General features: G+C 46.4%; 3 protein-coding genes across 12 annotated transcripts; 2 read left to right on the forward strand and 1 right to left on the reverse strand.

Moving 5' to 3' along the window:
- The first annotated feature begins 4,267 nt into the window (after window positions 1–4,267).
- Window positions 4,268–7,100, forward strand: LOC100191858 (splicing factor U2af subunit). Of its 4 annotated transcripts, none has more exons than XM_020538778.3 (3): window positions 4,268–4,412; window positions 4,849–5,710; window positions 5,826–7,071. In XM_020538778.3, the coding sequence occupies exon 3, from the start codon at window positions 5,849–5,851 to the stop codon at window positions 6,770–6,772; it is 924 nt and encodes a 307-aa protein (XP_020394367.1). In that variant the 5' UTR covers window positions 4,268–4,412; window positions 4,849–5,710; window positions 5,826–5,848; the 3' UTR covers window positions 6,773–7,071. The 4 variants fall into 4 exon arrangements, with proteins under 4 accessions (XP_020394367.1, XP_008647303.1, XP_008647304.1 ...); XM_008649081.4 differs by having other exon boundaries at window positions 4,849–4,935; XM_008649082.3 differs by having other exon boundaries at window positions 4,280–4,412; window positions 4,849–4,925.
- Window positions 7,101–9,191: 2,091 nt separating this feature from the next.
- LOC103630734 (probable E3 ubiquitin-protein ligase ZFP1) lies at window positions 9,192–15,751 on the forward strand. Of its 7 annotated transcripts, none has more exons than XM_023300389.2 (7): window positions 9,285–9,470; window positions 10,841–10,946; window positions 12,342–13,224; window positions 13,580–13,836; window positions 14,766–14,864; window positions 14,963–15,127; window positions 15,290–15,751. In XM_023300389.2, the coding sequence occupies exons 3-7, from the start codon at window positions 12,417–12,419 to the stop codon at window positions 15,434–15,436; spliced, it is 1,476 nt and encodes a 491-aa protein (XP_023156157.1). In that variant the 5' UTR covers window positions 9,285–9,470; window positions 10,841–10,946; window positions 12,342–12,416; the 3' UTR covers window positions 15,437–15,751. The 7 variants fall into 7 exon arrangements, with proteins under 7 accessions (XP_008650001.1, XP_023156157.1, XP_035816140.1 ...); XM_035960247.1 differs by having other exon boundaries at window positions 9,451–9,470; window positions 10,841–10,957; XM_023300390.2 differs by lacking the exon at window positions 9,285–9,470 and adding an exon at window positions 9,471–10,751.
- Window positions 15,752–16,145: 394 nt separating this feature from the next.
- Window positions 16,146–17,760, reverse strand: LOC100284756 (ras-related protein Rab11B). The gene is made up of 2 exons (NM_001157651.2): window positions 17,363–17,760; window positions 16,146–16,820 (listed from the first exon to the last, which is right to left on the reverse strand). The coding sequence occupies exons 1-2, from the start codon at window positions 17,578–17,580 to the stop codon at window positions 16,388–16,390; spliced, it is 651 nt and encodes a 216-aa protein (NP_001151123.1). The 5' UTR covers window positions 17,581–17,760; the 3' UTR covers window positions 16,146–16,387.
- Between the last annotated feature and the right edge of the window lie 4,433 nt (window positions 17,761–22,193).

The raw sequence follows: 22,193 nt of genomic DNA on the forward strand, positions 1-22,193 counted from the left end.
TGAATCTCTGAATACTTAAAACAATGTGTAAGGGAGTCCTTGGATTGAACCTGGACTGATCGAATTCAACTGAATTTGTAATACAACTGACTATATATCCACCCATATTTCTGACATGTAGTTGGCCCATCGAATCCAACCACGCATTGGAGACTTGTTCATATTTCTAATTTCCAGCTTGCACAGTCTTAGCATATATCTTTGCTTAGGGAGTTGAACTGCTCCGTTGTATAATGCTGAACATTTTTTGTGGTTCTGAGGAATTATTGCTGAGCATGCCTATTATACTTGGCTTCCATGTTCTTAGGAAAGCATAGCTTTTTGACATCCTGTCTTGTGATGATATATGTCCAGTAACTGTTCCGTGATCAAGTTCTTGCCAATCCTCATGCTTATATCTGTCTGGCCGAGTCCTGTTCCAGTTCAGCAAATCAGCAATTGAACTATTGAAGTGTTTGTGATCATGACACCATGATGTCCTGATGTTGTGTGTACCGGTATTTTATTCTTCGGTGCTGTATCTTGCCGTTGTGATTGGTCGTTTAACAATTTAGCAGGACTTGTTTGTTCTGATGTGTTTTGGATGGCAACATATTTTTTTAGTATCTGAGTAATATCTGGCAGAAGACATCTATCATTATGATCCGATGCCCTTGGGCGTTGCCGTTCGTTCGTTTAGTGTTCCCTTCCCTGGAAAGCCTGTGCAGAGCTCCGTGACTACAGAATTGCAGAACGTGAGCTAGTGACCTTTTATTTTTGTTTTCTTTGAAAGGGAAGCTAGTGACCTTGTGGTGCATGACAACACTTCTTCGAGAACCTTCATTGTGTTGGATTTAAGTTGAGTTCTTATGGATCCCTTTTCTTTTTTTACCAGGGTCGACCTTATGAAGCCTCTCGAAGCACATAAGCTACAGAGAAACTCAAAAGTTATATTTTCTATGAAGAACTATGTTCTATCTAACAGAAATATAAGCTCCCCGGTATACACTCCCTTGTTGACTCTGAACTTTGTCCGCAAAGTAAGAGTCCTTTTTTTATAAACAATAAAAAAGCGTGATATTAAATCTTTTTCGATGCAGAAAAACACAAGTGCAATCACTCACAGCCCTGCCGTTCAGCAAAGTTATCTCTAGTCAAGGGTCTATTATTGGACAAAGGCCACAGAAAATTTGAACTCTTGGGGGGGGGGCGTATATTGAACTTACAGATCTCGGGACAACTTTCTATGATTAATCATGGCATAAAGAGACTGCACATCATACTTACCTGACGATGTGGAAATCCACAGAAGATGGTCCTCTTTAGGACTAGTTTGGGAAAATGAAAATCCGTTAAAAAGTGGAGTTTCCAAAGTAGTCCTTAGAGAAGGAAATCTGATCCATCAAACCGCACAGTTCCCGCCTCAAACTCTCAAATGCTGACAAAGGAATTGAGAAGGAAATGAACTCATTTCTTCCTTAATTACCTTCAATTCATTTGTCACCAAACAAGCATGCCACTAGAATCATTTCTCTTAAAAGTTAACATTACATTTTGTCCATCCCAAACATCTAGTTTTTCCTTGCTGCTCATTAATGACATAAAGAGACCAATAGACAACGGCTAAACTAGTACTATCACCTAGTCAATGATCTTTGAACCAGGGCCGTACTCAGCACCTAGGCAGTGCAGGCCACTGGCTGGGCTGCCTTATCCGGTTGCAAGTGTAACTCAAGTTTAAATATACATGTCTTTTATATAAAATTAGCTATCGTTATTAGCACTTGATAATCTTGCCTAGGTTGTCTTCAATTTCTAGGTCTGCCACTGCTTTGAACCTAGTTTTCTTACCATTTGCTCCCATATGTGTTGCTTGTGTAATGCAGGCTAAGATTAATGCATGATTCTAATTACACTATTAGGGAGCAGCAACATAGTGTGGATGATCTACAGGGTTTGGCTGATTAGCTGAAGCTTGACGAGTACTTAGCAGGTATCCAGTTTATAAGGCAAGCACACGTATCAAGATTCATTTTTTACGGTCTTTGGCTAACAGTATTTAACTACTATAATGCGATCATGTCACATTTAGATTCATAACTAAACATAATATCTAATAATAGTCACTTTATAATCATAAAAGAGATATTGTTAAATAAATAATTTATAGCACTATATAATCCATCACTTTAAACTTTGCAAATCCATCCAACAAAATCACCCCACAACCATAACCTCTACTAAATTCATCAGACAAATTGTAATCAAACTTAACGCACCATCAAAACTAACGGTTCAATTTGTTAGATAACATCTCTCACTTACTCATTCAAATCTAAAGAACAATATTATATGGATCGTCCATCTCCCTCTCCCTCCGCCGACTCTCCCTTATCGGGATTATACGTTAGCACGTATTATATGCTAATTAATAAAAAAACGTATGGATCTTAAAACCTTTAGGTTCTCTTCAGCTGATATTGGAGCTTTTCCAAATAGCCCCTAACTTAGTAACATGTCATATCCTTATAAGGTCATCCCAACAACTTCCATACCTCACCCTCTATTTCAAATTTCACTTTGCAAATAGTGTTATCTACAGTGTCACATCCCCTATTTTACACGATCTACCGAAGACAGACTAAACTGAACTTAGGGAGAGCGGTTGGTGGAGGGTTTGATTTGTTGTGTATGTTTATTCATATTTGTCGGAGAGAAAACCCCGGCGGGCTGGCGGAGTGCACTCGCCTAATCCTAAGAACAGGGAGACAACCTAGGGTTTGTCTCCTGAGACGAATGAACACAAGAACACGCAAAGTTTTAGAGTGGATCAGGCCACCGGAGCGTAATACCTTACTCTAATGTGAGTTGTATTGCTAGAAGCTTCAGAAAGTATGAGATTCAAGCGAGTTTGTTCGACCCTGCTCCCCTGAACGGGGAGCTCGAGTACAGTCGTCCCAGTGGAGTCAGTGTGTCGTCCCCCCTTCTCTAAGTAGCGTGTGTGCTCTCCCTTTTTAGCCAAGGGAGGGCACACACTTGGGTGCTGAGGAACCAAGACAGACGTGCCTCGGCTATATAGCAAGAGGATAGTGGAACTATTAATCTTGTTGTCCATGATCTTCACTTGGTCACCGTATGGATTCTCTGCCAAGCCATGTCTTCATCCTATCTCGTCGGCATGCGAGCGAAGGCAACGGTGTAGGAACCTTCCCTAGTAGGGAGTACAGAAGAGCCCTAGGGAAGTCCGATTCCTTTAAAAATAGCTTAGACACGTGGCAGCATTGGATCTACTTCGGTCGAAGACCCCAGATAACAGTCTGTTCCCAACCTGTAAAATAGTACCACCGCTGGGACCTGAGATGACACCAGTCGCCGAACGGTTGTAGCCCCAAATCGGGTTAGACTATCTCGAACCGAGTAGCCAATACAATACGCATACACAAATTGCCTGGCCTTATAGCACTGTAGCGCTTGGGAAATGCTTCCAACAGACTATGCAAACTAAATACGCATCTACGGCGCTGGACCCCTCGGCACCTCTGAGTCCTCTCCACCCACGACTCAAACCCTGGCAAACCAACTGTCGGGAGGGGAAGCCGAAGAGAGCAGCGAGTTGGTGGCGCAGACGACCACCCGCGACGGGCGCACACCCCCACCGGCGACGGCGCGCGCGGTCACCGGCAACCGACGCGGACGACCACATCTGAGGTTGCACGGATGGTAATGAGCAAGCCCAGGATTTGTTTGGGCAAGACTAGTGGGCTAATGGTTTTACTGCTGCACTTTAAGACTTTGATGATGCTCAACCTACCCAGGTTTTACTGCAAGCACATTCCTGAACTGATGTTGGTTCCCGCGGACGCAGTAACTTATTCCCGCCCAGATACGCCGTTCCCGCGTGAAGCTTCCGCCTAAGCGCGCGAGTGAAACAGCCCGGCCCAGGGGTTTTCTTTTGCGTCTGCCGTTGGAGAATGTTACAAATGCGTACGCGACCTTGTGCTCTGGCGTGAGGCAGATTACTGAATACATCTCTAATTTTAGGTAGCATGGTTGGAGACCGTCTTAGATCACTCAGCCTCGCCCTTCCATGGCTACCGTATCTGAGGTACTGGTAATATTTTATTTTATTTTTATTTTTTTGTTGTGTGTTATGTGTGTGTCAGTGTGTGTGAGGACATTGGTGTGTATCCTGTATTCCTGTGGAGCAACACGCTCCCAGTTTATATTGGCCCAAAACAAACTTGCGGCCCAGTTACAAATTTCCAGCCCACGTCATATATATTGTGCCCCCGTTCACCCGTTCACCCGTTGTTTATCTTGCGTCCGGCGTCCTCTCTCTCTCGTGGCGACGACTGGGCGACCTCCCCGCCCCCGCCGCTCTACGCCAGGTGCCCAGATCTTCGTCGGGCCCTTCGCCGAAGAGCAGCCAACAGGTATGCGCACCCCTTCTCTTCCCTTCCCGCTGTGCGAAGCTGAGGACCCAAACCCTAGCTGACACTGTTTTGGCTATTTGCGTTCGGATCGGATCTAATTTCAGGTGTATAATGTAGTATTATGCTTTCTAACTTGATTTTCTTGCAAAATAAAAACATGGGGCCGCTCATCTCCCCTACTGGGTCCGCATGGCATATGTAGGAATTTTAGCTGTCTTTTAGCCGATTGAATCAACTTCTAGAATCACTACATAAACTTGTATTCGTTGAGATTTACTTCTTTAGGTTGGTGACATATTTTGCCAGATTACTGGGTATATTGTCAGCTATATTAGTCTACTAATGGATTTTGCCTTCTCTTGGTGGTAGCTTTAACTGCGATTTCGGTTGTTTGTTTCGTTTCTATCAGATATTAATAATCTAAAATGGTGTGCAGCTTAGGTTAAAATCAAAAAAATTTGTCGGGCGGATAATACAAGGCCTACACCAGAAGGAACACCCTTTGTGCGACAGGCGAACAGCTGTCTCTATCTCTCTCTGCAGTGTTATTTGGTTTATTATATGCAGTTGCAGGGGAGAAAACTAAGGCATGTTCACTGCAGCTAGAAGCACAGCCGCAGCAGATGCAGCAGGCTTCTTATAGTATTTGCAGCTTAGGTCAAACTTTATCTGTTATTCTAGGCCCTCCACTGATCTAGTTTGATAGTGTTAGGAGTCTAGATAGTCTAGATAGAGATCTGACCTTGATCATTCCTTTTGGATTGTTGGTCGCGTGAGTGCAGTTGTTTCAAACTTTCCTATTTCTTAATGAAATAGGGGGCTTCGCCCCTTCGTAAAAAAAAGAAGTTGGAGTGGCAACTGCAGCTAGCTGCAGCAAACACTCCTAACAATAATAGTGGAGAGAGACTTTCACGCTGTTTAAATTTAGGTGATTTTTGGGAATTAACTTGCAGATTTATTAATTATTATATAGGTAAAAAGTGTAGTATCAGTTACTAGGAGCAAGAACTTGCCCTGATGACACAGTTATTTTGGTTTTTCTGTTCACTTCTCCTAATATTTAACCTTTTGAGTAAGTGTGCAGATTAGGTCTTAAAAAGGGATTGCGATTAAGATTTTATTGCCAGAGCCTGAGCTGTAGAATTTTCCATTTACACACGTGGCTGTACAGGGGGTAAACTTGCAGGATTATTACTTGGTGATCCTATAAGATACACATGCTGTGAACCCTGATTTGTTTTAGCTGCTTTTGTTCGTTTTTGTCTACTTAGCCTTGCACACTGAGGACCTTTATTGAGGTATTCCTTGATCCCCATGGTTCTAGATAACAAACCATGAGTTTATATCATTATCCCCTCTATCTCACCTTGTATTGAACATGGTTTTTGATACTATTCTTCTTTGTGCTTGAAGGTTGCCGGTCTGCGGGTTGAATCATGGCGGAGCACTTGGCTTCGATCTTCGGCACTGAGAAGGACAGGGTCAACTGCCCTTTTTACTTCAAGATTGGGGCCTGTCGTCATGGGGATCGCTGCTCTCGTCTGCACAACAGGCCAACTATATCACCAACTCTTGTGCTTGCTAACATGTATCAGCGCCCTGATATGATAACCCCTGGAGTTGATGCTCAAGGCCAACCTATTGACCCTGAGAAGATGCAGGAGCATTTTGAGGACTTCTATGAGGACATCTATGAGGAGTTGGGGAAGTTTGGTGAGATTGAGAATCTGAATGTTTGTGATAACCTTGCTGACCACATGATTGGGAATGTCTATGTCCAGTTCAGGGAGGAAGAGCAAGCAGCCGCAGCATACAATGCTCTTCAGGGGCGCTTTTACTCTGGCCGCCCTATAATTGTTGAGTATTCTCCTGTGACCGACTTCCGTGAAGCAACCTGTAGGCAGTTTGAGGAGAACAGCTGCAACCGTGGTGGCTACTGTAATTTCATGCATGTGAAGCAAATTGGCAGGGATCTCAGGAGGAAGCTGTATGGGCGTTCTGCTTCCAGGAGGTACCATGGGAGAAGCCGAAGCCGAAGCCCGCCACCACAAAGGAGGGGCCACCGTGACCGTGATGACTACCACCACCGTGACCGTGATGACTACCGTGGTGGCGGCGGTGGTGGAAGGGGAAGAGGTAGCAGGTATGACAGGTACGATGACGGAGCAGGCAGAGGTGGCAGGCATGGCAGGTATGATGATGGAGCAGGCAGAGGCGGCAGACATGACAGGTATGATGATGGAGGAAGGCGCAGGCATGGTAGCCCCTCAAGGCGTGCAAGGAGCCCAGTCAGGGAAAGCAGCGAGGAGCGAAGGGCCAAGATTGAGCAGTGGAACCGTGAACGGGAGGGAAAACAGTGAGCTCTCCGTGGCTACTGTTTGCCGGACTTGTTGCTTAGCTCCGGCTCTCATCGCTATATTCTAAGTATGCTTGTGTGGATTGCATTCTGCATGGCTAAGTAAAACCTTTTAAGATCAGGATTCCTCGGTTCATTTTATGGTTAAACCAGACATCATTTGTTTCCATCTGTGTTGTGTCGGATCCTTTGCTATTATGTTATTTTGACAATTGGTGTCAAATCTTTTGTGGTGTGCTATTAGCTTATGATGATGTCAGTTGTGGTTTGTCACTAGATTTGCCATCTGGCTTTCAGTCGTGTGTTATGCTGTTCCATGGCGGATTTCTTGTTTTCCCTCTTCTCATTTTTGCTCAATGCTCCTAGACAGTGCTTGGGCTGCCGTCATTGTACTATGTGCAGTAGCACGGAGCAGGTTCTATTCAGTTTGAGCTGTCTTTTGTCTTGGGTTCATGGCAATCTGTGGTTTCTAGTTTTGCATTGTTTCACTTCGAGTGAAGTTTAAAATAGGGCTGCTCGTCCTGTTAGGGCCATGACATGGAAGGGAATGGCAATGGCGGTATCCTTGTTTCAATATCGCTGCATGTTGTCGGTGTCAATCCTGTGAGATCACATATGCGCCTTAAACAAACTTCATTTGACTCGTGATTTGTGCACGTGTGTAGCCCGAGTAGAAAACCAAAACCCACGGACAGTTGACTTTGCACGGTGTAGCCCGACTCGCTGGAAAAAAAAAGATCATGTCAGAGGTGGATTTTTTTAGAGCATTCCCTCGAGACGTTTCAGCCTTTCAGGTTACGTTTCTGGTTCTATATATAGTACGTAGGTTTTGACTTTGTATTTAAATATACATTATATCTGTATATAATATGGAGAGGGTCTAATTTTTTTTAAAATATGCTATAGTTTATAATAGAGTCACGGAGGAAGTGGAAAAGAATAAAACCGTTCGAAAGCCCTACTGAGGTAGGAAGATAATTAAAACAGTTTTGAGCTGCGGGCACTTGCATCATCTCTAAACGGTTTTAAGAGCTGACGATTTAGAACATCGGATTTTATGCTAGTTTGGGAACCCTATTCTTCCAGAAGATTTTCATTTTTCAAAGAAAAATAAACGAATTTACGTTAAGAAAATAGAAATTATTTAGGAGAATGGGGTTGCCCAAACTAACCTTCGTGAAGAAAACCTGAACCCTAACCACAGTGGTGGGGGAAAGTAGAAATCCTTTCGCCCTTAGATCCGCTCGAGCTCGTTCACAAAAGAAGATTCCCTCACCTGGCATCTCCCTCGGGAATATCCTGCTCGAGGGATCAGATCCTCCTTCGGACAATAGTTTCTTTTTTATTCCGTAAACTCGATCCATCCATACTCTGTCTGAAACTCTCATGTTCCATTTTGCTCTACGGTTCTACCGTCTCAGCTAATCCATCACGTAGCCTCAGGTGAAAAAAAAAGAGCAGCGCGCCAGGCAGTGCTACTCGGTCGGAGCCGCGGCGAGGACGGAGATGAGAGGACCTAGTATAGAGCACGTGAACGGCGCGCGGCCCTGGCCCTGGACCCTGGTCCTCGGTGGTCGTCTCCTCGCAGCCGCCGCGAAACCAGGCGCCGAGACCACAGCCACACCGGGGCTGCGACGAAGCCGCGTGACCAAAGAAAGCCATCGGGGGCGCGGCGCGGGCCATGTGCCGCACGAGAGCCGTTGCGTTGCGTGGCCACGGCGCCGCCAGACTCTGCTGGCTGCCGGCGCCCACCAACACAGGCTTGTATAGTTGTATGTACTGTCGCCATCCGCCGCGCCGGCGCGGCACGCTAAGGTCAGGTGTAAAAGTGACATGACGTGGGCACTGGCCGCGGGCGACGGGGACGACAGCACAGAGCGAACGATCGGCGAGCTGTGGTAAAGCGTAGCGTTTGCACAGCAGCCACTTGCAGAGGATAGGCAGAGTGGAGTCTTGTAGTGGATGAGGAGCCAGCCAACAACGGATCCAAGGAAAAACGATCACCGCGACTCCTTCTCTTCTCTGAAAGCACACACGAGAAGGAGACGTACTCTTCTTTCCCGAAAGCTTCGTCGCCGTAGCTCGTTTTAGGAGCCAACGTGACACGACACGACGAGCACACAGAGATTGGTTGGGAGGATAAGGATATGCTGGTTTGACGCATAAATAGCAGAAGAGACGAACAGATAAGCACGGCCAGCGCTAAAAAAAGACGGCATGGGCATGGGCATGGCATGGCACTGGCAGCCGCGCTGTCCGAGGCCCCGATGCAAAAGCGGCCCGAGACGGAAAACGTGAGCACGCGATTTGAATCACACCGCACCCTCTTTTTTTTTTTCTCAACCCCCTTGTCCAAACAAAACAGTACAGTAAAAAGAAACCCATTAAAAAAGCGTGAGACTGAGACAGGACAGCCCTCCTCCTCCTCCTCCTGGTCTATTTTTTCCTCTCCTTCCGTCCGTCCCCGAAAAGCTCCTCGCGCTTATAAGTACGCGACCCACCCGTACCGTCGCACCCTTCCGCCGGTCGACCGATCCCCCCCACCCCCACCGGATACCACCGCCTCCACCAACCGATTCCGTTCCATCCCCCCTCCCCCCTCGCTCGAGCGCGAGGCTTCTCTCCCCTCCCCTCCCTTCTCCTCCCCCCCCGGCGCGGATTCCTACAGCCAGCTCCCTCGCCGATCGCGGTCCCGTCCCGAGGTGATGCTTCCCGAATCGCCTCGTTCCCCACCTTCCTCGTCGAATTGTCTGGGCTGCGGACCAGCTCGCCGTGTCCCGTCCGTGCGACTGTGTCTGCGCGCGCGCGGGGGCGCGGGGCGGGGCGGGGAAGGAATCGGGTCCCCGGGCGCCCCGATTCGGGCCGCGATTGGGCGTTCGGCCAGCTGCGAGGACCTGTCTGTGAGTGTGTGAGGGGTCTCGTTCGAACGCCCTCGGGCGCGTCGCGTTTGGTTGGGGCATTCCTGCTGCAGACCGCGCCCGTCGCGGGAAGCTGCAGGAAGGAAGGGATTTTGCTTGTCCCGTCGGTGCACGGTTTTTGTTTTTGTTTTTGTCCCACAAGGATTCTGTGCTGCAACTGCGTGCTTCGGCTCGGTTCGATACGCAGCGAGCCAAGCTAACTTCATGGTTCAGGGATGTACTGTGGTGTGGAGCTCGGAGTCAACATTGTTGGTGATGCATGCAGCAGCGGACTCGGACTTGCGGTGTCGACGTATATCGTTTAAAATTTGTGCGGCGTAGTATTTTTTTTCTTCTTCTTCTTCGATTGGGATGGTTGTACAGATTGAGACTCTACTAACCACGGTCAGCATACAGCTTGTTCGCTGCGGCTTGCTGCGGCTGCAATCCGGCTGCGGCTGCGGCTTCTACAGTATTTTTCTCTCTATGGATTGCAGCTGCAGCAGTCCAAACAGCTGCAACAGTGTCGGCTTGTAGCCAGCCGAACACGCCCATAGGCTTTAGGTAGTCCCCGGATAACTTCACGTGGGAATGGCAGACCCTTAGTGCTAATTTGGGAGCCACAAAACAAAACCGGAGGGGATTAGAGGGGCTAAAATCCCCTTCTTATTGAAAATTGAATATTTATCCCCTCCGGTTTTTGTACTTCCAAACTAGCCCTTAGTTGAATGTGGACAGGAGATAGCTGTGCCGCCCTGCTGTCGTGTTCATTGCTGCTTAGCAATGATACTTGGTTTTAATGATCAGGGAATGGTTTGGACTTTGAATGTTGTATCTGAGCTTAGGTTTGGTTTGAAGAATTTAGTTAGAGCACGTTCTTTGTTTCAATTTTAGAATCAAGTGTTTTCAGTTATTTGCTACTTGGGTATGAAGTTTTTCAGTTGCTAGTGTTGTGGATCTTGGTAGTTTTTTGTTGGGCCTTTTTAGGGTCTGTTGAGGGGGAAAGGGTTTTTCCTACCTGCTATATTGCACTGGAAGACAATGCATTCTGCAAATGAGTTTACAACACTAGCCAACAAGAGTTTGGTAGGGTTGTTGCGCTTGCAATCATATATCCATATAACATCTCGTCAAAGTTAATGCCATTTAATCTATCCTTTTTGTGGTTGCTTTAGATTTATGAGTCTCGACAACTTAACTTTGCAATATAAGCTCCGTAACAAGGGCACGGATGGGCACAGAGGAACAGAAACGCCAAACTCCAAGAAAGGCGCAGACTCGGTAACGGACAAGTAAATAAATGTGCTAGGTTGCTAAATTTATCGACCCCATCCCATCTGAAAGCCTCTAATCTTCTTAAACAAGTAAAGCAAAAGCTGAATCTTTCAAGTAAGGCAAGCTATTACTAAAATGGCTTACCAATCAATTTATTCCCAACCATGGAATCTGAATTGTCGTAATTGTTTATATGAGTTGTCATAACTTGTTGTGCAGCTTACATATTGTCGTTTCACTGTTTGGACCTATGCCCGTAATTACTCTTCCCCCAAGTCAAACAACTCATCCTTGAGTTTGTGATGGACATGGTTGATGCGAGGGTATGATGTCCACATGACACAACACGAGGGGAACCACAAAATAATTTATTTGTTGCTTTTAGAGTACTCTTTCACCCTCTTTCCACTACCTCCCTCTCCTTTGGCAATCTCGTCCACGGTGGGCCAAACTTAGGTTTACCAATTTGCATCGTGTCACGTCCTTTGTTTGTAGGAGCATGGAGCAATGAGTGAACACACCCTGGTTACATGATACTTCGATTGCTATGCTTTTTTCTGTTCTTTTTTTTTTCATTCTACCCCTGCAATGTAGTGCAAGCTTGAGTCTCTCTGTCAGATTTTCTTTATTCTTCCCATGCTACCTTTGCTAACTGCATGGATTCTCTTTAGCGACTGTTTAAGTTCTTATGTAGTGAACTACATACTCTCTTAATGTGTGTTTGAAGTTTGGGATTTTGTTCAGATCAAGCATTTCACATCCAGTGGTCTACATTGTAATTGTAGGATTAACGTGTCACAAACTAGATACATTGCATCATAGCCAGATTAGTAATTAACATCATCAGATATGTGTTTAACTATGTGGAAGCGTAGTAATTGACTACAGGAAGATTTGAAGGCAATAGAAACTAGTTCACCAGGTAACTGTAAATTAGGCTTTGTAAAATGACCCCAATTGCATGTCCCAATGTTGTGACTAGTCGGCACTTATCTATCAACTAGTTGTACACTAGTTACCATTCTACCCTACAGGTAACAAAAACGTTGCATGACACCAAGTGTTAATGCCTTTAGTAAACACAGTCATCTTCATATAACCAATGAACATTTTTGTTACCTGTAGGGTTGTGGACCAAGTTATCAAGGCCTCTTCATATCAGCAAGAATTAAACTATTTTACATTTTTCTTATATATGAGCTATTCAATATCTTCTGCTACCTAGACCCAGTCCCGTGCAAGTTTATTTTGTTAATATTTTGTCCCCACTTGCAAGCTTCAGCATGTACTTGGAATTATCCTGTCTGCTATCATTAAACAAGATGTGCTTTGCATTTACATCTCTTGTTATCCATATTAGATTGAATGCTGACCATGTTTGGTAAAAAATCTCGTTTGCAGGGAGAGGTGATGATAAAGGATATTTGCTGACCAAACTTGCAGTAGTTCTTCTTTAAGGAAATAGAACTTGGCGTCATGACACATAGAAATATGCTCTGGACACATCAGTCTGTTAATCCTGAATGGGAGCAAAGACATGCCCAAGTTCAACCAGGAAGTTCCTATTATGCAGGCACTGCAAGTGATTCATCCAACCTGGGTGTGCAAGTTGCTGTGGGAGTTCCAGGAAATACTGCTAATGTTGGTATATGTGATTTGCGGAATCATGAGTGCCCGCATGTTCATAATTCATACCCACATGCCGGTGTTACATCAAGATTTGTCTTCCCAACTACTATGTACAACCCTAGCATGTCAGCAGCAGCTGTCAACATATATATTCCTCAGACTCAAAGCTTTGGACTAGGCAGTGTGCTACCACCATCTTTACATAATCAAGTTCCCACAGGAACTATTGATGAGAGTAGCAGCAGTGTCAATTTTGGTGATAGTGCTATTGGATTCATGAAAAGGAAAAATGCAGTAGTTGCTGGAAGCCATCATTTTCTTCATGGATTTGCTGGGTCAAGTTCATCTGTTCATGTGCCTCAGAATCCTGTGCATGGGCCATGGAATCCTTCATCTCAATCAAATTGTTTACCCAGTTCTGCAGCTTCAAACCTACCAGAATACCACAATAGTAATGGGTGGCCATACTTAGAAGAATCTTCTGCAGATGCTTCAAACAGTTTCAGTTCTGTGGCTGCTTGCCAGGAGCTGGCACCTCATGGTAACTATTTATATCCAGCTTGTCACATAAGCCAGTCCAATACATGGGTTCCACAGCCTGCAGGTTATGGAGTACCACAGTGGGGATATAGTAATGCAGTGGTCAATCCTCCAGGTTAGTAGACCTTCTGAATAAAGATATATTCATCTGGTGTTTTGCTGAATTATGAATTAAGGAATCGTCTCACAGTTTACAGTTTATTTAATTACCATTTTTTTATTAGATTTGCTAATAAGGTTAGCAGTAAATTTCTGCTATCATGGATTGACTGACCATTGAATGGAAATCTTTGAGTGTGAGATTAGTAATACTTGGCAGGATTACTGTTTTTTATTAGATTTGCTAATATGGTTAGCAGTAAATTTCTGTTATCATGGATTGACTGGCCATTGAATGAAATCTTTGAGTGTGAGATTAGTGATGTACTTGGCATTGGCAACTCTTGATTTTAACTTGTTTTGTTCATCAGGAACTGCAGACATGTCAAATGGGCCACTGCCTCATTTCTGCCAGAATAGTATGCAGGCACCTCAAATACAAGTGTCCCATCAACAGTTCATCGGTAACAATGCGGTGCATGGTTTAAATCCTTCTGCCACAGGCCTTCCTTTACATCCAAGAATGCTGGCTCTCCCATTCAATGCTGAGCACACTTTTGGGCATCCAATGCACCCACCTCTGATAAACCAAGTTAACAATGGGGCTTTAAGAATTCTGCCATACCAGGTGGCTTCATATTTGCAAATTTTTACCCGTAAAGTTATTGCTTAGTTGCATGTACTCCCCCCGTTCGTTTTTATATGTCTCCCGTTGGTATAAAGTTGAACTGTGTGGCGTCAAATAAATAAAAACGGAGGTAGTATTTGCTAATAACAATACTGGATGCTGAAAAATATGTCTACTTGAATATTTTTTTACGCGTCCACTGCAGACTTGGTAATCAGGTACTTATATTAGAGTTTGAATTTACCATTTTGGGTGCATCATTTACCGTGCAGAGATGGCAGTGTTTCATACTCATTCTTGAAGCACAACTCATATTATGTATAGATATAAGAAACTGGTTGCGCTACATTTATACTCCTAGTTATGTTGGAATTTAGATGCAAATATTCACTTTGCAGTCATGGAAGCCTTATAGCCCTTCTTCATTGAAATACTTCATAATATGCATTGATCATCAAGTTCCAGAAATTCATGTTCGCTGACTTTTTAATTTGGCCCAAATATCTAACATGTAGCAGTTGTCTTATACTCCATCCGTTCTTTTTTATTTGTCGTGTTTTAGTTCAAAAATGTTCTTTTTGTATTTGTCGTGTTTTAGTTCAAAAAAGAACTAACGAGTGACAAATATTCAAGAACGGAGGTAGTAATATGTAACTTTTCACTGCAGCCATGGTCTGCATCTATTATTATCTTGTCTGAATCTCTTTCTTCTTGCCAAGATGTACGAGCCATTTTGTTTTATTGCCATTTGATGTGAATTTTATATCCCAACTGCCTGCTGGTTTTAAGCTACAAAGAAGCATGTGAGACAAAAGTCATCACTGACTCAGTAGTACAGCCTGTGACCAGTGTCTACATGACTTAATCTGCTCTCTGCGAACATTTCCTATTTTATGCAGCTACCTCAAGTAATTGATGTATGTGTGCAGAATGCTACAGTGATGGACCATTCAAGGATTTATGAAGCAGGACATGTTATCGATGAACATAGCGATATGCGTTTAGATGTGGATAACATGACTTATGAGGCATGTATCTGATTTGAATGATTGTGAAATCTTTGTGTACCTTTTCTGAGTGCGTATCTATCTGATTACATTCGGTTTTTTTCTGGCATATTTTGCAGGAACTTGTAGCATTGCAAGAGCAGATAGGCGATGTCAATACTGGTTTGACAGAAAGCTATATCCAGGAAAACTTGAGGTCCAGTTTTCATGTTCCAGGAGCAGCTAGCATGTCTGATCAGTTTTCTGAGCTTTCTTTGGAGAATGATGCTTGCATAATATGCCAGGTCAACCTCTTGCCATGTTCAGATGTTCAGTGCTGAATTATAATCTGTTATTTATACATCGTTAATCTTACTGAAAACAGTGAAACCATTGTCTTTGATATTTGTTCGATAGCCAAATATTTGCTTCTTGTTCATAAGGCTGACTTGGTCCACGCCTTGCAGGAGGAGTATAAAGCTAAAGAACTTATAGGAACCCTTGAATGCGGTCACAAGTACCATGTGAATTGCATAAAGCAATGGTTGATGATGAAAAACCTGTGCCCCATATGCAAGACGACAGCTTTGTCATCAGATAGAAGGAACGGATGACCGTCGCCAATAATGTTGTTGGTTGTTTACCGCGTGGCAAATTAGCGTGGATTTTGTATATAGACATGGTTGCCTTTATTTGCCCGTCCCCTTTGCTGTGGACATAAACTGAGCTTCGAAACACTGTACAGATATTTTGTAGGATGTTTTAGACGTTAAATGGCACAATGGTGTGTAAAGCTCCCATGACTGCCTTGGTAGATGCCCTCTTCCTTTACATTGTACATTGTATTTATCTTTACTCTTCAAAAAAAGAAGCTTGAAAACCGTAAGTTCTGTACATTCTGGAATTGAAAGAACCGGAAATTTTCTTCACCTGTAGAGCTTTTTGCTAGAGCTTTATGAGATTCAGTGGTGAATCTTGAAGTCGTGAAATTTGCTGCTGAAGTTTTAAGTCGTATGAAATTTGCTGCTGAAGTAGGACTTGGTTATGGTTTTCGCTTTCTACCTAATATTCATAGGTGTGTCGCGGTTGCAGTATAGGTGGCGAAGGCTGGCAAGTTTATGTACATGCCGTGCTACATGAAGCACCAACATCATACATGGCACGTGCTTCTGTTGGTGGCAGACAAAAACATCTAATTCACATTTGACCATGCCAATTGCCAAGCATCGACACAATCCAATGAGGTACCCTAGTGACCAATTGGATTGCAATTGCAATTTGCAACATGGCAGCAGTCTAGCAAAAGCAAATAAATAGACTGTTGAAGTAATGCAGCTAGTTTGATAAGAGAAGCGACAGTATGCAGGTACAAGAAATAAAAGGAACAAGGTATCCCTACACTACACCAGAAAGGCCCAAGTCCTGAATGAATCAAATGGCAAAATCAACGAGACACCTGGAAACGAATGAATACAGATCGAGGACCATGACTGCAATAACGTCATGTGCCCTCTAGTGCTGAAGTATCAACAACCAAACCCAAGTACACGCTCTATCCTCTCAAGCTAAGACGAGCAGCAGGCAGACTTCTTGACCGCGGACACGTCGTCCTTGCCGCCGACGTTGATGGTATGGCCCCTGGGAGGCGCGGCGGGGTCGTCGCCGATGTCGAGCGCCTTCTTGCTGACGACGCGGTAGATCTGCGCGAGCACCTCGGTGAAGGCGTCCTCCACGTTCATCGCCTCCAGGGCCGACGTCTCCATGAAGAAGGCGTTCTGGCGCTCGGCGAAGGCCTTGGCGTCCTCGGTCGGGACGGCCCTGAGGTGGCGCAGGTCCGCCTTGTTCCCTACCAGCATCATGACGATGTTGGCGTCCGTGTGGTCCCTCAGCTCCCTCATCCACCGCTCCACGTTCTCGAAGGTGACGTGCCGCGTGACGTCGTACACGACCAGCGCCCCTACCGCTCCGCGGTAGTACGCGCTCGTGATAGCGCGGTATCTGGGGTGGGGGAAGCAGAAGCATCATCGACACCAAGTGGTAAGTTAGCTGCGGTGCGGGAACTAGTTGGAACGGCACAAAACCACATGAATAATAATGCTACTCCTATACAGTAGTACGAGACGCACAGGAATCCTTAGCCCCACATGAGTAATGGCACTCCTGTATCACACAGGAACCAACAGCTAGCAGTGCGTTGTCGATCGAACAGCTGAGCACGGGGCTATGGTTATGATTTCTATCCACGATTTCAACGTCCATAATTTCACACCTGGCATAAACGGCCTGTGTCATCCGCTCCTGGCATAACTGAATATACTCTGATAGCTCGAAATGTGATAGATCGAAAAATGGTAAGTGCAAGAGCAGTCCATGTGTAAAAAAAATAAAAAAAAGCAGCTAGGGGTCACCGACCAGACTATTACTAAGATCCGTACGGCGCACGCATGGCAATCGCTAACGAATGGACCCCGATCGGATACCATCATACACGAGGAAAGGGGAAGATGCGGATCTGGGGGTGGGTCGTAACTCGCACGCACCTTTCCTGGCCGGCGGTGTCCCAGATCTGGGCCTTGACGACCTTGTCCTCGACGTGGATGCTGCGGGTGGCGAACTCGACGCCGATGGTGGACTTGGACTCGAGGCTGAACTCGTTGCGCGTGAAGCGCGAGAGCAGGTTCGACTTGCCGACGCCGGAGTCGCCGATGAGCACCACCTTGAAGAGGTAGTCGTAGTCGTCGTCCGCCCGGTACGCCATCGCCACCAGACGGCCGGGCGGCGGCGGGACGGGCGGTGGAGGAGGAGGGGCGCGCGGATGGGGCAGAGCGGGTGTGGGTGTGGGTGTTTTTTTTTCCTTCTCAGTTCCCAATTCCACCCCGGGCGGGTGCGGGTGCGGGTGCTCGGTTTCCGTTGGCTTGGTGCGGGGTCGGTGCCGTGCGGGCGTCGTGCAGTGCTCTTGTGCATGGTTCAGTTGGTTGGGTAGTGGGGCGCACGCCGCCGAGCACCAGGTCCCAGCGGGGAGATGTGGTGGTCGTGGATGGGGGGGCTCTTTTTTTTGGGCGTTTTTTTTGAGCTGGTGGCGGCGGATCGTGGCTTGTTTTCTGGGCAGATGAGCGGTGCAGTTTCTGGGTGAGCCAGATGCAGCAGATCAGAACGCGTCGAGGTCTGGTCGTGTGGCTGGATGGATGGAGGCTGGAGCCTGGAGCACGTCAAGTCGACCTCCACGTACGATACGGACACCAAGGCAAGGCTACCTAACAAAGCGAGGTTTCCGTGCCGCAGTGATCATGGCATGGACACACGAGTGTCGAACTAGAGGCCGTAGGTGTAGTAGGTTCGTTCCATCCATGCATGCCAAATTGAATTTGCAGCATTCATCCCAGTGTCGAACAAGTGGTTCACGCATGCTCCCCAGACGTGCAACACCCGGCCGGCCGCATGCATTTACGTCTCCGGCCTCGCGCCTGTCCTGTACGTCCGTTGTCCCTCCCTCCCCCCTCCCATAAATATTTGTCGCGTTTGACACGGCAACGGCATGCAGAGGGTTAGAAAGATTCCCACCCAAAGCGGAACGGCTTCAATGGCGCTGGGAAGCCTGCTTGCTTTGCTGGTCATCTGAGGAGCTGCTTCGCATGATCCCTAGGTAGCTCCTCCGTGATTACTGAACGCTCACAGTTCCGAACAAAGAAAAAAAAAGGTGACGGCATGACACGAGCCCACATTACAACCATGCGTGTGGGTCTGCGGAAATACCGGGCGAGGCCGGCCATGAATGGATGGGCCATTCCATTTTTTTTATTCAGCACAATTAATATGTATACGTGCGTGCGTGCGGCCAGCAGCTAGTCAGTCCCCGCGGGCGCGGACTTGGGCACCCGTCGGCAGTCGCAGCCACGCGCACGTACGCCGGCCGTCGTCGGTGCCTGCCGCCCGCCCGCCCGGCCCCAAATGCGGCTGCCCTCTCTTCCCGGGCAGTCTCCCCTTCCGTCGTCGACGTCGCCCGGCCTCTCAGCTCCCCCCGCGACCGCGCCGCGCGAGCAAACTGCAAACGACACGCATCCATGCATGCGCGCGCACACGCACGCACGGCGGGTTCTGCCGCGAGCCTCCTCGTCGGCTCGTCGCCTGGAGTGGAGCCCGGCGCTTCTCCCGCGCTCCGCCTCCGTCGCCATTCGCCATTGAATGCCTCACGAACAAAACCGAGCGCGCGTGCGCCCGCGCGCTCGTGCGTGCATTGCTTCGACCATGTGACCTGTATAGTACAAGACGTAGCTGGAGAAGGACGTCGGTGGTGTGTGTCTCGCTGTCGCCGAGTCGCGACGCTGATTCGGTTGAGTGCTGAGTGATCAAGTACAAACGACGAGTGTAGTAGTCAGTATGTCGATTCAATGCAAACATTAATAATCCTCAAGTTATGCATGGGTCTCTAGTCGGTCTTGGTGATTCAAAGCAGTGGCGGACGAAAACCGAGAATTTACGGGGGCTAGAAAGATCACGTGACAAAATCAAGCGAGATCACAAAAAAACTAGTATGGTATAGAATTCAAGTTTCATGTCAATATACGATACAAGTTCAAAGAATAAAAATTGTATGAATAAAAGAAGCAAACATAATACTAAGTTTTTTATGACCGAATCAAAGTCGTGTACCATATCAAATGTCCATCTCCTAAAAGGGCAGAGGTGCCAATAAAGCGGTGGGGTCAAGCGACGTCTCCAGCTCAGAGACAGGGCTTGCTGTTTCGCCAAGCTTGTTGGTCGCGAAGACGGGTCACATCATTGCGATGAGCGAGACCTGGCTTTGTCGGGCGGGCCGATGTCGTGACGACGACAGGGCGGGGGTGGAGGCGCCAGAAAGGGTCAGGGTCGGGCAGCGTTGCGTCAAGAGGAGGCGACGGTCGAAACGGGCATCAAGGCAAACTGGTTTAGGTGGCGTCAAAAAGATTAGGGACGAAGTAATAGATGTGAGGACTGGGTTGGAGAGGATCTGACGAGAAGGCTCATGACAAGGTTGTTTAAGACAGCTAACAACTAGGTTAGAGAGGATCTGACAAGGAGGCTCATGACATGATTGTTTGAGGCAGCTAATTATTAACTCGTTTTAGCTAGATTGAGCCAGTTTAGAATAGGACTATATCATATCAAAACTTTGATTTTTTCTCCACTTAACAATAAATGTCATTACGTATAATAGGTTTGTATAAAATTGAGGGGGGCATGGCCCACTTTGCCCCCTCTGGATCCGCCCCTGATTCAAAGTCAAGACTGTTGAATAGCTAATCTGATTGATGAATTTAGATTCAGTTTGAGTGATGGACCGCTTGCAGCAATGAGAAGAAAATGGGAACCCTGTCCCCATCACTAACGGGTCAGCGTCAATTATCCACTCTGCAACAGTCCAACCGGAGGGTGGTGGACTTGGAGGTGCTACTCGGAAGTCCTTAACCGCTAGGCTAGAGGCCCTTTCGTGGGATAGGTTAGTAGAAAAGAGGGTTTTAGGAATTCAGATATGGAAAGCCCTTCAAATGGGGAAAGATAAACTCATAAACATAAAGTTGTACTGATGTATAATTTAGTAACCGACTCGACACCTACATTAACTTAGTAACCGACTCGGTATCTTTTATGTGACGGTCGTTCCTCCTTTAGGATATAAAAGAAGAGGGGGAGAACCCCAGAAGATCAAGATACAATAGGACATATGGTATTACCTCACATTTAGAACCCAAACCATTCAAAATCCATGCTTCCCTCGTGCTCTAACCTCCAGCTCTCGATCTCAAGACATGCCTCATTAATTTACCATTGAACAATCGCCTACGGTTGTGTCAACCAGGTAGGGGAGTTATGGAGATCAACCAAGAGTTTAAGGTGTCTATGAAGTCTGCATCGAGGGATGAATTGGTTCCTTCCAATTTGTCGTAGACAAACTAGGCAATCTCGCTATCCACGATGTCGGGTTCATCCTAGACCCTCTGATAATGTCAGCGCCATACAATCAAGTCCATTGTGATTCAACAACCAGTGTGGTGGCTCTATACAGCTTAGATCCCTCGACACTGACTCAGACTCGGATTTAACTCTAGCCCCGACTTCAACTCGTTCTAGGGTTTCACCAATCTACCATAGGATCGGCTCGTGTCCATGGCTAACTCGGTCGATAGATGTCGAGACGACCACCTCATGGAAGACGAGGAAGATGACAATGAGAAGGAGACGGTCGAAGACCCGAGAAATCCCAACACCCCACCTCTCGCTGACGGTCACTAGAGCATCAACGAGCAGTTAGCAACCTACGAGAGTGTGGTAGATCCATCCACAATCTGATCCACATGGTTGATTTTTGAGGTCATCATGTCCACACAATGCCTACACAAAAAATTGTGGCAAATCCTTTCACAATGAGATCCACATGTTATGTTTGCACCGAACATGCCCCCAAACAAAGAGCAATTTCGCAGACAGGACACCGAGAGTGAAAGGCGTTCACCAAACATGTTCGATGCAAAAGCACCGAATGTGAATAGTGCCTAATAACTAGTTTTTTGAGTTGTTGACAATTAACAGTTATGGTGTGTGGTGTCTTCGCCTAGAGTGTCTCGAGTGGATAACCATAGGTTTGTTTTGATCGGGGCTACAAGTACCCCTTGTGTTTGGCCAAGGCCACCATCTTGGGGCCAAAACATATATGTACACCATTTGGGACCTAAGACAAACATTCCATTCACTTGCATCTATAGATGTCCAATAAGCACAAGGCCCGAAGCCCGGCACGAAGCCCGCTGTTTGAGCCCGGTCCGAGCCCGGCACGACCCGATTCTATGCGGGCCCAGGCTGGCCCGACACGAATAAGCGGGCCGGGCTCAGACAGGAAACTAGGCACGGTGGGCTAACCCAGCACGGCCCGTTTACCTCTAAGCATGTTAAGCCCGCTTTTTTACACTAAAATGTGCTTACCGGTCCGCATAGCCCATTTTTCGGCCCGCTTTTTTCGTGCTAAACGGGCCGGCCCGGCCCATTTAGGCCCGCTGCGGGCCGGGCTTGGACAGGAAATTAAGCCCGCGTGCTTAGACGGCTGTAGCATCCCAAAAATTCAAATCTTGAAATTTTTTCAAACTCGCTCTAAGTTCAAAATGAATTTTAAATTTCGTTTCAAAATGTTTGTTTGCGAGTTGATATCGACAAATAAAATATAGTGGTCTATATTCTCTCCAAAATCCTCCTTAAAATATCCTACAAATATTTCCCCAGTGACCCCCCTCAAATTATTTCCAGAAATATTGCCCAGATATTTCCCCAGTAACCCCCCTCAAGTTCTTTCTAGAAATATTGCCCAAATATTCCACCAATATATCTGAAAGTCGTGTAGAG

This window comes from Zea mays, chromosome 6 (assembly GCF_902167145.1).
Source record: "Zea mays cultivar B73 chromosome 6, Zm-B73-REFERENCE-NAM-5.0, whole genome shotgun sequence".
Taxonomy (NCBI): Eukaryota; Viridiplantae; Streptophyta; class Magnoliopsida; order Poales; family Poaceae; genus Zea; species Zea mays.

Excerpts from the sequence above, each read along its gene's own strand:
- LOC100191858 (XM_020538778.3), top strand. The coding sequence starts at position 5,849 with ATGGCGGAGCACTTGGCTTCGATCTTCGGCACTGAGAAGGACAGGGTC.
- LOC103630734 (XM_008651779.3), top strand. The coding sequence starts at position 12,417 with ATGACACATAGAAATATGCTCTGGACACATCAGTCTGTTAATCCTGAA. Across the intron at positions 13,225-13,579 it reads TGCAGTGGTCAATCCTCCAG|GAACTGCAGACATGTCAAAT; the intron begins GTTAGTAGACCT and ends TTTGTTCATCAG. Across the intron at positions 15,128-15,289 it reads ATGCTTGCATAATATGCCAG|GAGGAGTATAAAGCTAAAGA; the intron begins GTCAACCTCTTG and ends CACGCCTTGCAG.
- LOC100284756 (NM_001157651.2), bottom strand. The coding sequence starts at position 17,580 with ATGGCGTACCGGGCGGACGACGACTACGACTACCTCTTCAAGGTGGTG. Across the intron at positions 16,821-17,362 it reads GACACCGCCGGCCAGGAAAG|ATACCGCGCTATCACGAGCG; the intron begins GTGCGTGCGAGT and ends CCCCCACCCCAG.